We start from the raw sequence: 16057 nt of genomic DNA, 5'->3' as shown, positions 1-16057 counted from the left end.
AAACTGTTTCCATGCTCTGCCATATGCTCTGAGCTCATGGTCTGTTGCCACTATTACAGGAAGCTGAGTTGGCAGGTGAGAGTGTAGGCAGTAAAAAGTACCTATATATGATAGACTGAGGAATACTACTCTGCAAAATGATCATGACTGATCCCTGGAAGGAAAGGGGAAATAGGCAGCAAAACCCACCCTCCTCTCTTGCCCCAGTTATGAGACATTTGGATGTCCCTATCATGTTTCTACCACCATCGCCATCCAGTATCTTTGGGGGAAGAGGGAAACACTGTGGCCCATTTGCATTATAGAATCACTGTAGCCACTTAGCTACCTATATTTACACGTCTTTTCATTTCTTTTACATCATTTAGATATTTTCATATTTATCAAAATGTATTTAACAGAATTAAAAATATCTCAAGGCAAAATAAATTGAAAAAACCTGTAAAACAAAACAACTCCAGGCTAAGAGATAAAATTCACACACAATTGCAAGGGGCATCTGGTCGTCACCACTCTTCAATGCTACATAAAAGTAAGTCACTTACAGAGTTATTCTGCATCCTCATTTCATAGGCTGCTTGTCTCGGATTACTGGCTACTTGAGAACCTGGTGAATTTCTTGAACCCAAGGCATGAGGGGTTAATATTCCACCAGGAGTGAAAGCTGGTTGATCTCTCTAACATAAATAGAAATGAATGTAGAAATTAAAATTAAATCACAACACAGTTAGACGATAGGAAGAAGAGAGGGCAATGAAATAGAGTCCCCACTATAAGTACTTAAAAGATGAAACAGATAGCCATTAACATTACAGGGTTTTCGACACTTTGATTTGATGGTAACTTGCCCTGTAAACAATGGCCTGTAATATTTAATAACTTGCATATAATTCACTGTTCTGATATACACAGAAATTCTATTCAAGTTTCATTAGGCTATTTTGTTTACTTACAATTTCAGAACACATGCAAGACAGTTTTAAGCAAATAAATATAACTATTACGGTAAAAAAGTAAGTTAACATCTTGATTTACACTTAGGAATATGACGTTTATTTACCTTTCCCCTTGCTAGAATTTAACTCTTTCTAATTAATCAGAGCTATGATTATAGCTATAACAGGACAATCATGGCTGACTGGTAAAACAAATACTTTTTAAAACAGATAATGACTGAAAGAAAATAATTATATATAAGGTAGAAAACAAATATGCCCCTCCCAATCTAAGTGTTTTTGAACCTACCTGCAATAATAAACAACTCTACTTTCTCCCTTTTAGGTTCCTGAATTGCTCAATTCCAATAAAATATAATAATAAAAGGCAGTCCCTAAACTCCATGAGTTTAAAATCTAGTAAGGAAGACAAGAAAAACAAGAACTAAAAAAGTTAAGTGACCATAAAGCATGCAATTAAGTATGAAAACAAATATCACAGCAAGAAGCACCAGAGTTAAAAGAGAGGACTGCTCAACCTGGACTATAAGCAGAAGCAACAAGGAGGCCTTGCGGAAAAGATAAGATGTGAGGGAGTAGTGAAGTCAAAAATCCATTTGGAGGTACCAAATGAAAGCAGTGCTCTGAGTCTGGGGGGACATCGTATATTTAGAAGACACCAGTGGAAAAGCTGGGCAGCTAGAATTCAACCAGAGCATAGAGCGCTCTGCATGCCAGACTAAGACAGAAATGGGTTCTGAGAGAACTAAGGAATCTCTGGTGATTTCCGAGCAGAGAAACAAGTTTCAAGTGTCATGTTCTGGGGAAGACTAACTTGACAAAGATGTAGACAGAATGTAGTCATTTTCAAGAGAATACAAAGGGTTAACTCTTTTGATTACAAAAACAATGCCTGATTAGTGCAAAAAATTCAAATAGCTAAGTGCCCCCTGCCCCCTCCTGTCCATCAAGTATATCCCTTCAGACTCCAGACCTGAGAAAGGACTTGTTGAAAACCCACCCAGCATTCTTTCTCCTGGTAAGAAGGCAGCTGATAAACATTATGTCCCTAAACAACTCCTACTAAATAAGGAATAAAAACCTATTATAATGAACATCTTCCTCCAAAATTGTAAACTTTTGCTATTGCCAATCTTATGACATTAATTAAAACTCACCTTCATTCTCTTTCTTTTTTCTTTCTGTCGTCTTCTAAAACTGTCCTAAAAGTATAAAATCCACATATTCTGTCAAATAATTACACAAAAATGTAAGAGTTAAACATTACCAGGAATGATTCGGAAGACAATTAAAGTTTTAAAGGAAGACCCCAGAAACCTAGGTACATAATTAAACTAGGCAAGGGACTATATACATTTAAAGCTGCTATCAGAACTTTAGATGGCTAGAACATTCTATACTCAGTTTAGATACAATTTAATTGTTCCTCTTAATTTTTTTCAGATAGTTTTTGACATCATTTCAGGAAAGAATGAAAGAGTCATGACAAAGACCATTGGTTTTATCCTGGAGCAAACAGGCTGCCATTATGGAGAAGATACAAACAAGTAAGAAAACAAACAATTCTTCAGTTGTAGCTGAACACAGTTAATAATCAAGATTTCAATCTTTAAAAATCAACAGGACAATTTAATAACAAGCCTCTGTTACCTAAAAAGGGTTTGACAGTTCCTAACTCTGTAACATGTATAACACAGTGGGTAAAGAGAGAAGTGGGCTCTATGTAAATACTACCCTCACCTCCAGGTTCCAAAAAAGTCAATCTTATGAAAGGAAGGAAATTCAGATATCTGCGCTGCTTATTCTGGGCCGTTTTAACTCACAGGAAAGAGTCCATCCAGTCTGCATTGATTCTTCCCCTCCACTCATTTTCAAAATGTGGCCATGGTTTAAACTGCACAAGATTTGGGGGTGATCTTGCTCCCCACTACCTATTTGGGCTATTCTTCAAAGGCCTCCTTCACCTGGAAGACACTCCTCCCATGCTCAAGTTTCTGTGACTATCAAGGCACTGAAACGACAGTTAAGGCATCCGTGGCTGCTGCTATGGCCTAAATCAGGGGCCACCTGGTACTGTACTGACCATCAGCCTGCTAGCTGCACTTCTATCCCTTCCCTGTACTGCCAACTACAATATAACATCTTAACAAATTGAAATTTGTGCTTTCTGTGGGAGAGGGACTGAACGTGGGATGCATGGTGACTGACTACCTTAAAACCACCTAAGATATGAAAACCACCAATTTCTTTAATCAAGCTTTTACCTCCATCTTTAATGGAGGTAACTTCTCTTATCTAGGTCACCAATGACTTATAGACTGAAATCCATTACTCAGTTTTCAGTCCTTATCTATGACTCTTTCCTTCTTGAATCATCCTCTTCACTTGGCTTCTAGGACACTATACTCACCTGGTTCTCCTTTCACTCTTGCTGTCTGCCCTCACTTCTCAACTCCCCAACCTCTTGACGTTGGTCTTCTGAGCCCACTACTTGGACCTCTTCATTTCTCTTCTCTGATGGCAGTAATCTAGTCTCATGGCTTTAAATACCATCTATATGTTTATGACCATTCAACTGGGATCTCCCTCCACTCAGCATCTCCACCTGGGTATCTCAAACTCAGTATCTTCCAAACGGAATCCCCACACTAGCTTCACACCTCCCAGGCTTCCTCATCACAGTTGCTCACACCATTTTTTCAACTGCTGAGATAAAAAGCCTTGGAGACATTCTTGATCACTTTCCTTCTCCCACGCCTTGCATTTAATCTATCAGTCAACCCCATTGGTTCTATCTTCAAATCATTCAGAATCCAACTACCTCTTGTTATCTCCACTGTGACCATATTGGCTCCCTTGGATTGCGCCCGCTGCTTCCATCTCTGCCTCCAGACAGTTAGTCTCAACATGGCAGCATCAGTGATCCTTTGACAGTATGTGTCAGATTTTGTCACTTTTATACTCAAAACCCTCCCGAATGAAAGTTAAAGTCCTCATAGTGACTTACAGGGTCCTATCAGATCTGGCCCTCCATCATCTTTCTGACCTCTTCTCCTACTACCTCCCGTTTACTTCCTCTGCTCCTACCACACTGCTCACTGTTCTGTGAAGATCCTGGGTATGCTCCTACCCCAGAGCCTTTCCACTGGCTATTCCCTCTATCTGAAATGCTCTCCCTGCAAATAATCTGCATGGTTTATTTCCTCACATCCTTCAGGTCTTCATTTAAAGTCATCTGTTAGTGCAGCCCTCTCTAGTCACCTTTTCTGGAATTGCAAACTCCCCCTCTCCACCTGCCCAGATATTTCCTCACCTGCTTTAATTTTCTTCATGGCACTTATCACTAACACACTACAGAGCTTACTTAGTTTTTGTGTTTGTCATTCATCTCCCCAGAAGAATGTCAGCTCTTTGAGATCAGGAATTTTTGTCTGTTTTTTTTGTTGTTGTTGTTGCTGTTATCAGTAACACTCAGAATACTATCTGGCACATAACACTTAATAAATACTCTTGAATAAATGAACAACATTTACAAGATAGGCAAACATCATAAAATAAAAAGCATCCCATTTCTAACCTAACTGTTCAATTTTAATAACAAATATTGATCTATTCCTTTTCTACTATCTATTCTGCTGGTCAGTTAAATACCTATTCTACGGGTAGTAGTCACACAAGGACAGGCCCATCTGGGTGGACCTTACTGATCTTTAATCTTTTTGTGCTATCAACTCCTTTAAAAATCTGTCAAAAGTGGACACACTTCCCAGGAAAATATATACCCCCATATACTTTTATACTGAATTTCTGAGGGTTCATAAATCCCCCACCCCACCCTGGATGCCCAACCATGCTGACAGACGTCATATGATGTCAAGGGCACCAAAAAATATACAAAGTTTTAAAACGCCCTCTCTGCTAGGCCAGCTAGAAACCATATTGCCTAAATCTGAAGCACTCTGCTATCTATGAAATCCCATACATCCTAACCTAATACCAAATATCACCAAGTATTAAGAGTCTGCTAAAGCCACATAAAAAGACTGTTCTAACATGAGGTTCTTATACCAAGTAGTATACAGCATATACAGTTTTTTCTTAAGCATAAATGGCAGCAGGTCAAGTGGAGCCACTGTAATTGTTGAAGACTTACTTAAAAATGGTTGTTCTAGTAGATATTTGATATCCCAGAGAAAGTTGTTATTTGAATTTTACATATGAAAAATTCTTGCCATCACATAAGATTACCAAGTACCAAAGTCTTTGGAAAGAATGCTTACAGTTCACTCACTCTTTTACTTAAATAAGAGATCACTAGCTACAGTATTTAAAATTGAAGAAAATATGAAATCTTGTCAGATACGATGATATGTATTAATCTGTAAGGAGGTCATGAAGCAATACAGCAATGTTATTTTGTGGCTATTTGCTCAAAACAAGCATATGACTTTTTATAGTCAGTTTTCAAAAGGATTTCCTTCAGTAAGAAACTACTACTATTCGCTCATTTTACCCATTGCTTATCTCCCTTGCCATTCCCCCACAATCACCCTCCAACCCACTCTGTGAACCCTGGCAGAGGACGAGGGGCCTGTCCATCTCACCCTGACATCTCAGGCAGTACCAATGGCTCATTCTCTCTCTCTAGTACTGGCTCCTCTTTCTCAAGTGTCCACACTTCTCAAGATTTCTGCTGGAGGCCCTTTCACTCCATACAAGTTCCTAGGGATTTCAAGTTCACATTCATGACTTTAAGTACCTCCCAGATAATAGTTCTAAAATCTCCTTTCAAAAAACTTTTGCCCCACAGAATCGTACACCTGAAACCTATGTAACTTTACTAACAATTGTCACTTCAATAAACTTTAATTAAAAAACAAACAAACAAAAAAAAACTTCTGCCCTAAGCTTTACACACTTCGATCAAATTGCTTCATGGATTTTTTCTCCTCTCAGGTGTCCTGAGTACTTAAAGTGTCCCTCAAACTCAGTATCTCCAAAATGAAACTCGATTTCTACCTTGTCGCCACCCTAACCCTCAGTGAATGGCAGCAGAAAACTCCCAATTGCCCAAGCCAAAAACTTGGAATTCTCACCTAAGACCTCAGCCTATCATATGTAATACATTTCCAGGCACTTTTTTATTTCCTTCTTTTATGTTTACATTTCTTACTCAGAGCTGCAACCATCTGCCTTGGCTGATGCAATCCAACCCACACCCCCTACGTTTTATTACTAAAGTACAGAGTTCCTATCTCTTAACCTATCTTCCAGAGCATAAAGATTTAGTACAAACATGGCATTTGTGTAGCATGGAACCCTCATTTCACATCCTATTGAGTAGACAGGCATTTGGGTTTATATCTTAACCAAAATTATGAAGAGTGAAAAAATTATAATGCAACTCACACAGTGTGCAATACATAGTTCCGCATAGCAAGTATCATAACCTTTATAAAATAATGAAAGCACTGACTACTCATGATTACATTGGTATTTTATATTCTGTAACGATATTACAACGCTCTCAAAGAGGTTAAAAGTACAATCACAGGATCATCATAGCCTATTAGAGATAGGAGCAATTTAGCTACTGCAATAGAAACACTTTACCTCATCATCCTTTCTCTTTTTAAAAATGCTATCCTCAACTTCACCAACTGCTAACATGATCATCTGTACTCTTTGCAGATTGACATAACCACTTTCTGTAAGGTAACCCTGTAAGTGATAAAATACATGTAAAATGATCTTATAAAAGCAAATATCTCTGTTTTGAAATTATTCAAGAGTGAACTTACCCCAGTTTTGTGTACCACATTTTTGTATATGTTAACCAAACGGTCAATTGCACCTTCCCTGCCACCAGGAAACAAACATCATGCATTAGGACCAGCATGGGCTATAAAGGCAAAGAGGCTAACACATAACTTGAAAAACTACAGGAACACACATACCTAATCTCTAACGATGGCAGGTGAGGAAGGAAGTCATTTCCCACAAAGAAGCACATGAAGACCCAGTCATCAATGCTCCTTTCAACATCAAATGTGAATGGTAGGCTGGCCATGGTGAGTTCTCTTTCCAAATACTACAACCAAAAAGGAATACTACTATTAAAGCTATCAAAAGACACCCTGTTTTAGAGTGCCAATTCCAATGATTATTGCTACGTACCTCACGAAGAACATTAAGACGAAGGAAGATAAACTCTCCCTCTGAGCAAGGAAAACTATCTGCAAGTTCATCATGCTGCAAGAAGGGGAGTAAAGGTTAAACAAGTCTACTCTAAATCCTGTACATTTTTTTCCAACCAAAAAAATATGGCTTATTCTAAAGTAAGATTCATTTTAAATTACAATTATTAAATAAGAAAAGAACTCATCAAACCATTTTAAAAATAAAAATTACCCATAATCCCAATCACCTACAAAGGGGATCAGCATTTTTTTGTTTTGTTTTGTTTTAACAAAGGCGTAGACAGCAAAGTTTAGCCTGTGGGGGTCGCATATGGTCTCTGCTGCATAATGTTTTATGTTTCATTTTGTTTTTACAACCCTTTAAATATGTAAAAAAATCAGTCTTAGCTCATAGGCCAAATATGAAGGGCTGTAGTTTGCCAACTCCTGACCCATACCCAACCAGTATTAATATTTTGATGCAAATGCCTCTAGATCCTTCTCTGTGAACATATATTTCCTACCTGTTTTTTAAGAATAACCATTTGAAACAAATGACTTCTACAATCAAATCATGTTCAATGGGCATTATTACCTATAATATCTAAGCTATATGTAGATATGTTAGAAAAAGTGGAGAATAGAAAGAATGAGTGTTCTTTTAAATGTATGTTTACTTTAAAGAGGTTTTAAAAATACATCTCTGTGAGGGGTAACAGAGTAGGTAAAAATCCAACCACAGTGTGTTCTTTATCCATTTAAAAAATGAGGTGACCTGAATATACTTGCCATTGAACTGTACACTTAAAAATGGCTAACACTGTATATTTTGTGTTATATATATTTTATCACAATTTAAAAAAATTAAAATTTTAAAATAAGGCAACTACCATCTCAAAGTTCTTACCTTTCCCTTCTTTTCTCTCGGCAAACCTTCACAATCCTTGACCTCATGTCCAAACTGATTACAAAGACCACATGGCTTGGGTTTGTTTGGTTTGAATTCTTCTCTAATAATGGTAAAGTTGGGTTCATGTGTAGCAAGGCCGAGCATGATGAGATCAGCTATCGATCAATAATGACAAAATGCAGCACAGTGAGCACTTTGAGATAATCCTTACCATAAGCAAAGACACAGGACATTACCATAACACAAGACACCAGCACAAAGAAAAATCCAAAGGAGTACACAGAGACGGCAAAGCCAAAGAGCCGAACACTTCCTAGCAGTTGTCAGCCAACAAAATGTCCTCCAAATAACCTCATGTGGCTAGAATTTAGACTACCACTCAGGAGTCAACACTTGGGAAATTTTCCATTTTATAGGTATGTGTAGCAATATCAAAAGATTTTAATGTAAAAAAAGTTAAAGATAGGTGAATTAATAATTATAGATTAAACAACAACTCAATACTAGTTCCCTCTCAAACATAAAATAAGCAAGGGATTTCAGAATTTCCAGGCAACCATGGGTAATCCATTACTACACACCAACCCACCGACTTACTATGGTTTAATCCAAGAGAATTAAATCCCAAAAAAGAAACTTACCATCTGCTCCACATAAGCAATGATGAGTGTTTGGGTCATGGTTAGGCTGAGCTAAAGAGGGGGAAAACATATATATTTATATAAATATATTTTATACCACAGGAATATCACATTTTACCAAATATTTTCTATGTAATGGCTTATCTTTTTTTTTTCCAGTAGAACATATAATCAAATATTTACAAGTGAGTTTTACCTCTTTGTCTTCTAATGTAATCCATGATTTTATGTTCTCCTTCACCAGGAGCACTAGCATCAGATAAAATAACCTATAAGAAAGTTTTTAACACTTTCAGGTCATCCCAATTTTCTCGTACAAAGATCAATAGAATTGAATATCTTAAAAGTAAATTGAGATAATTCTATTCAGATAGTGTTATTTATTAGCAATTTTTCTTAATGAGCTATGTGTGTGAGAGCGTGTGTGTATTAAATACCCACTGTTTCACTGCTTAACTTACCACATAGAATAGGAAAAAATGAAACGTTTGGGTCAAACTTATCCATTAGAAAACCTGACCAGTTCACAAGTTTCTACTATTTTCACAACTATCAAAGGATGTAGCACTGAACCATACATATTAAACCCTGGGAGTAACCGATAAGACACCCATTAAATACAAATTGCCATATCTAATTAATAGGGAAAAAAGCTTGTAAACCTAAAATTACATAAAAGCTCATTCAAATTTTACTTAAACACTTGAGAACAAAGCCATTTTTTTTAAAGGCAGACCCACAACTTTAATCTTGTTGTAAATTTCTACCGTGTTTCCCTGAAAATAAGACCTACCTGAACCATCAGCTCTAATGCGTCTTTTGGAGCAAAAATTAATATTAAGACCCGGCATTATATTATATTTTATATTATATTTATTATATTATTATTACATTATATTATGTAAGACCCGGTCTTATATTAACATAAGACCGGGTCTTATATTAATTTTTGCTCCAAAAGATGCATTACAGCCTATGGACCGGCTAGGTCTTATTTTCGGGGAAATATGGTAATAAAAGAAATTTTCATGTATATATATATATTTTCTTTTCTTAATTTACATATATAATACAAATTAAATATATAATACATACATATTTTTAAAGATGACGTATGTGTATATGTGTATATATACATGTATAGCGTATGTGTATATATGTATATATACACATACATATATATTTTTTAAATCATAAGTCCCAGTAAGAGGACAAAATTGGCACTGAGAGAAAATTCAGCTATCTAAAACTGGACTACGCAAGGCATCCCATTTCCAATAACCCTGGAAACTTCTCTTTCTTCTGACAGTCAACTAACATTTTATGGGGGGAGGGGGGTGAACGGACAAATAGCATCAGTCATACCAAAGTACAGCTATGATCACCCTATTCTTCCTTAAGTATCAAAATGCAAAACTTACTGTCAAATTTTTCCACCCGGGGTCATTATTTAAACGATCAGCTATGTAATAGCGAAGGCATTTAGCAAGATTGTCCATGAACTCAGTTCCCTAAAATGATAGAAGGAAATAAATTAACATATCATTTAAGAGTTAACAATAGGTAGCAATGTTTGAGACTACTTACTGGTGTAATACAGTTGCTATCAAATCTTTCTTTTATTTCTTCTGGAGGAAGAAAGCCACCTAGAGAAAAAGAGGCAATGCTTTGTTCTCCCCATAAAAAGGAAGGTAAATTATTCAATATCAAGGCAGATAAACAATAACAAGAAGTTCAAATACAAAAGAAAGAAATGTTGTCACTTGAGGAACAACGTTCTCCCTTTTGGGAGGAAAATAAGATTCCTCCCCTCAAAATTTAAATGAAGCTTTAACATGACTGTCAAACAACATATGATACACAAAAGATACTATACCATTACATAAAAATATAAAAATTATGACATGCTTCCCAATGCCTTCTGCAGCAGCAGCGCACGCACACACACGGGGTAGGGGTTCTAATTTTCATAAGCTCTTAAGATAAAGCTGCCTTAGAAAAACAAAATTAAAATGCTGAGTTTATCACAGCTTTATTTGATAAATAAAATTGTCAGCTAGATGGTAATAATAATCCTTTTTTTCCTCTATCACTGATTAGTTTTTTCTCAAGATACAAATATATTCCATAACATCTTCAAGAAAGACATCCTCAAAATCAAAGACAATCTGTTATAAATACAAACAGGTTTTAGAATATTACAAGCTGCAACTAAATAACTATATACTTGCATACATCCATCAAATTAAATAACATAAAAATTTATCATAATCGCTGGCCTGAGCTGATTACACTATGGTATCTTTTTTTCCAACTGCCAAGTACAATATCTAAAGCCAATAAATAAGGTTTTCCTGATCTATCATATTGCCTTATGTAACAAAACACCCAACAAATCATCCTGTTACAATCACACCCCATCTCACCCACAAGGTATCTTGGGAGAGAACCAGTCCCAGTGAGCATCAGGACCCCTGACCTTCCTCCTGAGACTTAGTCAACTCCTACCCATGTACCCATCAGGAATTTCAAGACTTTGGGGAATTGCAAAGATTACCTCATTCCATTTAACCCCCACCCCTCCCCGCAATGAGGAAACTCTGGGTACCTCACGGCCTCAGCACCTGCTGCATCAGCCTATATTCAAAGTGTGCATGGCTTGATGAAAGCCTATAAATATGAATCTCATCATCCCAGGCCTCCTCATATAGACCTGAGTTCTAAGGGGAAGCAATAAGCAAGCCATCAAGACTATTTGAGGAAAATGTTTACGGGAATGTAGCTTTCTAACAGCCCCTCATAGAAAAAAGAAGAAGCAATCCTAGTGTATTTCTATTTTATAGATACATAAAAGTTAGCGGAAGAGCTGCACTCGCCTTAAAAGGTATTGACAATGTGCCCTCCCTACCAGAATTCCCTCCTTTTATTCCTAAGTTTCCCTTTGACTATAGGATGTGGAAATGAACAGGCTTATTAATGGGAGTAAAGGGTCCATGAACTACTTTTCCTCAACAGTGAACATAAATTTTCCTTGGATATTCTGGGATCCTTGTTAAATGAAAACTTCACCTATTCTTTAAAAAAAGCTGCCACCCCATCCCCTTCTCCATACAGCATGTAAAAAGTCTAACTTCAAGAAACATATTCTTTACCTTTTGCCAATATTTCTTCCCTGACTCGCTGCTTCTCTACTGCTGCTTCCATTCCTTCTTTTGATGCTCTGAACCTCCTTGAACGCTGTTGGTTCATTTTAGCACGCGGTGCCTGAAAACATGTATTTCATATTCAAGTAATAATATTCAAAATATTCACTAAATCTGTACATTATTTTGAATCAGTTGTTCTGATAAAAATAGTACACTAAGATAGAAAAAGTAAACAGTATGTCTAACAATCCTTTTGTCACAGACAGTAGATCCAGAGAACTTAATTTGGACCAAGAACCTAAAAGCTGAACTCATTCAGGAGGGTGAGTAGCACGTCAAATGGACAAACATCCTATGAAGCCACAACACTTACCATTGCAGAGCCTACAACCTAACACCAGTGCCACTGGTTTATCGTTTCCCAACAAGGAAAGCTCATTCTACTAAGACCCAGCCTGCGTGTAACGAGTAGTTTGCACAGAACCAGGATCAGGAAGAACTTCCCTATGTCTAAGTCTAAAAAGAAGGACCGTCTCCAAATGGGATTTACAATAGCCCATAAAAGCAACAGAAAGCTACTTCTTGATACGTATGGCACTTCTATTTTGTATTTCCCACAGTGAGGCTCATAATTACTACTCTGTCTCTATAGTAAGGCACAGCAGTTAGAAAGGGAACAAAGTTTTAACCAAAAGTACTTTTAAATCACTCTAACCAAATATAATTTAAATTGCTGGATAAGTTTGAACAAAGTGAATTGGACTGTAAGGCTGTGAAATTATTGAACCGAGTTTTGTGGTTGGAAGGGACTCTGAAGTATCCTATCTACATCTAAAATAAGTTATTTTGTATTCTCTTTAAATAGCATCCTTTCCTATAAAATGAGACCACCTAATCACAAATGCCAAGTTCTAAGATGTACATTTATATCTTTAAAAAAATGTGTTATAGGCATATGCATGTACATATGCATCCAAATTTGCACACATTTTATGCTTGATCTAGCAGTAAGGGCACACTGGAGTAAAGTTAAAGATTTCCTTCGAGAATGTGAATTGGAACATCCTACAAATAAGACATATTCCTGTTCCCTGTATTCTTTATTTTAACTGCAACTTAACAAGTTATCAGGCATCTAAGATTTTTCACTGAGTAAATAGAACCCCACAGAAAAGTTAACCTTCTTGGACCCAAAACTTTCTGGATTTTCAAAATCATTCCATTAGTCACTAGGGTTACTAAATCTAAAAGAAAGAAAATCTATTTGCATATGGCTAAATAAATTTACGGTTATGATTTACCTTATTTTTCCTTAAACCCTGATATGTAGTTTGCTGATCGTTTATAACAGAAGCTACTTGGTACCGTTATCACAGGTCACCAAGTTATTCCCCGCTTAAATCATTTTGATGACTACTCACTGCCTATAGGATGAAATCCAAACTCCTCGTGTGGCAGGTAAGGCTTTCTCAAGTCATTGCTCTACTTCCCTTTCCAATCTAAAACACCTGCAGTTGCCCATGTGTCAGTGTGGTCAAAGGCATGGAAGTGTGTTAACCTGGCACATCTGAGAAATCTGGAAGGTCCTCCTTCCCTACATCTGTCCCATCCATTCCCCTCCACTGCCCACCAATCTCCAATTCTTCTTTATCCTTCAACGATTAGGACAGAAGTCACCTCCTCTCTGTCTCTTAACTTCCTGAGTAGCACTGACTCCGTCTTCCTTCAATACCTCGCATGGGTTATAAAGCCCATTAATTAATTAATAACCTCACTCGTTTACTTATGTCTCTGTCCCTTTAGTGGTAAACCCTTCAAAAGCAATATCCCCAGCATCTCACAGTATCTGGCACAAACCATATTTGAATGAAGGACTGAAGGATGAGGCTTTCTTTCTTAAATTTACCACAGTCAACATTTTTCACTATTTAGCTGACTTTCATTCTAGACACTGGGAGCACAGCAAAAACAAAAATGAAGGATTCTAAGTTAATTATTTTAGCACTTACCACACCATCTATTGCCATGTAGAGAAGTCGTCTTGGTCTTACAATATTGAAAAGTCTGTCAATGTACTCAAAAATTGCAACCATCATTTCATCCTCATTTTTTGGTGCTGGTCTATAATAACAAGCAAACAATGTAATATACAATACAGTACTCCTCTGTAACCTGTGGTATCCGTGACAAAAACGGGTTACGTACTTGTCTTCAGGATGAGTACAGGGATGGATGATTCCATTCATATCCAAATACAGATTATCAAACTCCACATCATTTGGATTAGGTTTACTGGCATCAACAGGAATCTTTACACCATTGCATTCTTTTGGCTATGAGGAAGTGATAATTAGTAGTAGTTTGATTGTTCAAGTCTAAATTTGAAGCTTCCCAGGCTTAGTTCTGAGTTGGATTATAAAATAAGAAGTTATTTCACTCCTTAAAGCAAACTAAAACAGATATTTCATCTATAGAAAGTGATAGCTTTCAACAAATTAATTTTGTGGGGCATATTTATCAAATTCTCAATTCATTTAGTTGTTCAAGTGAGAAACCATGGGAATCATCTTAGTATTCTTTTCCCTCACCACCCATTATCAATTTAATCTAAAAATGCCCCTCAACTTCATCTCCTCTTATTCCCATTACCATTGTCAACATCAGTGTATCATCTCTCACCTAAAAGATTAGAACAGTCTTCATATGGACTGCCCCACCTCTAGACTCTCCTGTCGCCAGCCCACCCTCAATGCTGTCAGTTGTCTTTCTAAAATACAAATGTGGCTTAATCTTGCCTAATTTGTCCAATGTACCCCATAGCAGGCACACACTAAGGAGCCTGGACCCTTACTAGTCTCCTATCCTGCCTCAATATCCATCAGGCCACCTCCTCTTGTAAGCTGCCTGAAAACGCTGTTTCATTTCTCCATGCCTTTGCACACTGCTTCTCCTCCTTCCTCCCAGCCAATACCCACTTCCTGAAATAATTTTCCATGACTGAGATTGAATGTCACTCATTTTATAACACTTTTCACACATCTCCCAAAAAACTAACTGCTCATCCTGCATTTCCTCAGAATTTTGCTTATTCACTTGAAGCACTTCCATGGTTTTCTAATTAATTTGTCATTCTAACCCAACTACACTGTGAGTTCTTCAAAGGGTAAGGACTGTGCCTTACTCACTCCTGGAGGCCCTCTGTTGTATTTCTTTATTGAACATTATACCTTTTTTTTTTCTTCCAGAGCTTCAGCAAATGATAAGAATATGAGATCAGATTTTTACTATTCCTAACACTAGAAGTCATTTTAAAAATAACAGTTCCCCAATAAATACAAAGCATCACTTGTAATAGTAAAACTTTTTGAATAATTTAAAAGCTCATCATGTATGTGCTACATCATGGATGAACCTCACAAACATCCTGCTAAGTGAAATCTAGTCACAAAAGACCATAAAAGACCCCATTTATATGTTTCAGAAGATAAATCTAGACAAATAGATTAGCCTCAATCTCAGGGCAGGGCAAGGGTGAGGGAGATAGGAAGTGACTGCAAATGTGTACATTATTTCTTTTGGGAGTGATGAAAATGTTCTAAAATTAGATAGTGGTAATTGTTGTACAACTCTATATATACTAAAAATCACTGAAATGTATACTTCAAATGGGTGAACTTTATGATATATAAATTACAGCTCAATAACACTTAAAAAATAAAAAAAGCTTAGGAAAAAAAGAGCTCACGGAGTGAATTAAACTATGGTATGTTCATATACTGGAATGCCAGATACAAATGATATTCAAAGAAATAGAGCAGGATAATCACAAACATATTGCTGAGCCAAAAAAGCAAGCTGCAGAATAAAACACACAGTATACCACTTATAGAAAGTTATAAAGTAGACAAAACAATATTAGTTATTGTTCATGTATGAATACACATACAAGGCATAGAGAAAAGCAAGGGAATGATAAATACCAATGTCAGAACAGTGGTTATCTTTGACAGAGAGAAGGAATGAGACAGGGCTTCAATTCGTATTTATAACTGGGAGAAACGGATATCAAAAGGTCAAAGTAAGAAAGAAGCTACCAGACAGGGCTCTACACGTACATGCTGTGAATCAGGAAAAAAGAGGCTTGATCAAAAACAGTGAATGGGATTAATGGGAAGGAAAGCAGGTCAATTTTTGGGTTCTATCAAAGAAGATAACTTGATGACTC

General features: G+C 36.8%; 1 protein-coding gene across 2 annotated transcripts in view; it reads right to left on the bottom strand.

Moving 5' to 3' along the window:
• XRN2 (5'-3' exoribonuclease 2) overlaps positions 1–16057 on the bottom strand; it is an 85794-nt gene that overhangs the window by 53288 nt on the left and 16449 nt on the right. Inside the window, exons 2-15 of one of the 2 annotated variants that reach the window (XM_019717479.3) lie at positions 14038–14165; positions 13842–13953; positions 11839–11950; positions 10274–10332; positions 10108–10197; positions 8883–8955; positions 8687–8737; positions 8043–8200; positions 7134–7208; positions 6914–7047; positions 6758–6815; positions 6570–6677; positions 2114–2158; positions 546–677 (exon numbers count right to left, since the gene is read on the bottom strand). In XM_019717479.3, the coding sequence (XP_019573038.3) occupies positions 546–677; positions 2114–2158; positions 6570–6677; positions 6758–6815; positions 6914–7047; positions 7134–7208; positions 8043–8200; positions 8687–8737; positions 8883–8955; positions 10108–10197; positions 10274–10332; positions 11839–11950; positions 13842–13953; positions 14038–14165 (1335 nt within the window). The remainder of the gene's footprint in view (positions 1–545; positions 678–2113; positions 2159–6569; positions 6678–6757; positions 6816–6913; positions 7048–7133; positions 7209–8042; positions 8201–8686; positions 8738–8882; positions 8956–10107; positions 10198–10273; positions 10333–11838; positions 11951–13841; positions 13954–14037; positions 14166–16057) is intronic. The other variant, XM_074318004.2, reaches the window with a different exon arrangement.

This window comes from Rhinolophus sinicus, chromosome 13, assembly GCF_057876585.1.
Source record: "Rhinolophus sinicus isolate RSI-liver-muscle chromosome 13, RSI-T2T, whole genome shotgun sequence".
In the NCBI taxonomy this organism is placed as follows: domain Eukaryota; kingdom Metazoa; phylum Chordata; class Mammalia; order Chiroptera; family Rhinolophidae; genus Rhinolophus; species Rhinolophus sinicus.
The sequence above is the reverse complement of the archived record's forward strand: the minus strand, read 5'-3'. Positions and strand labels throughout refer to the sequence as shown.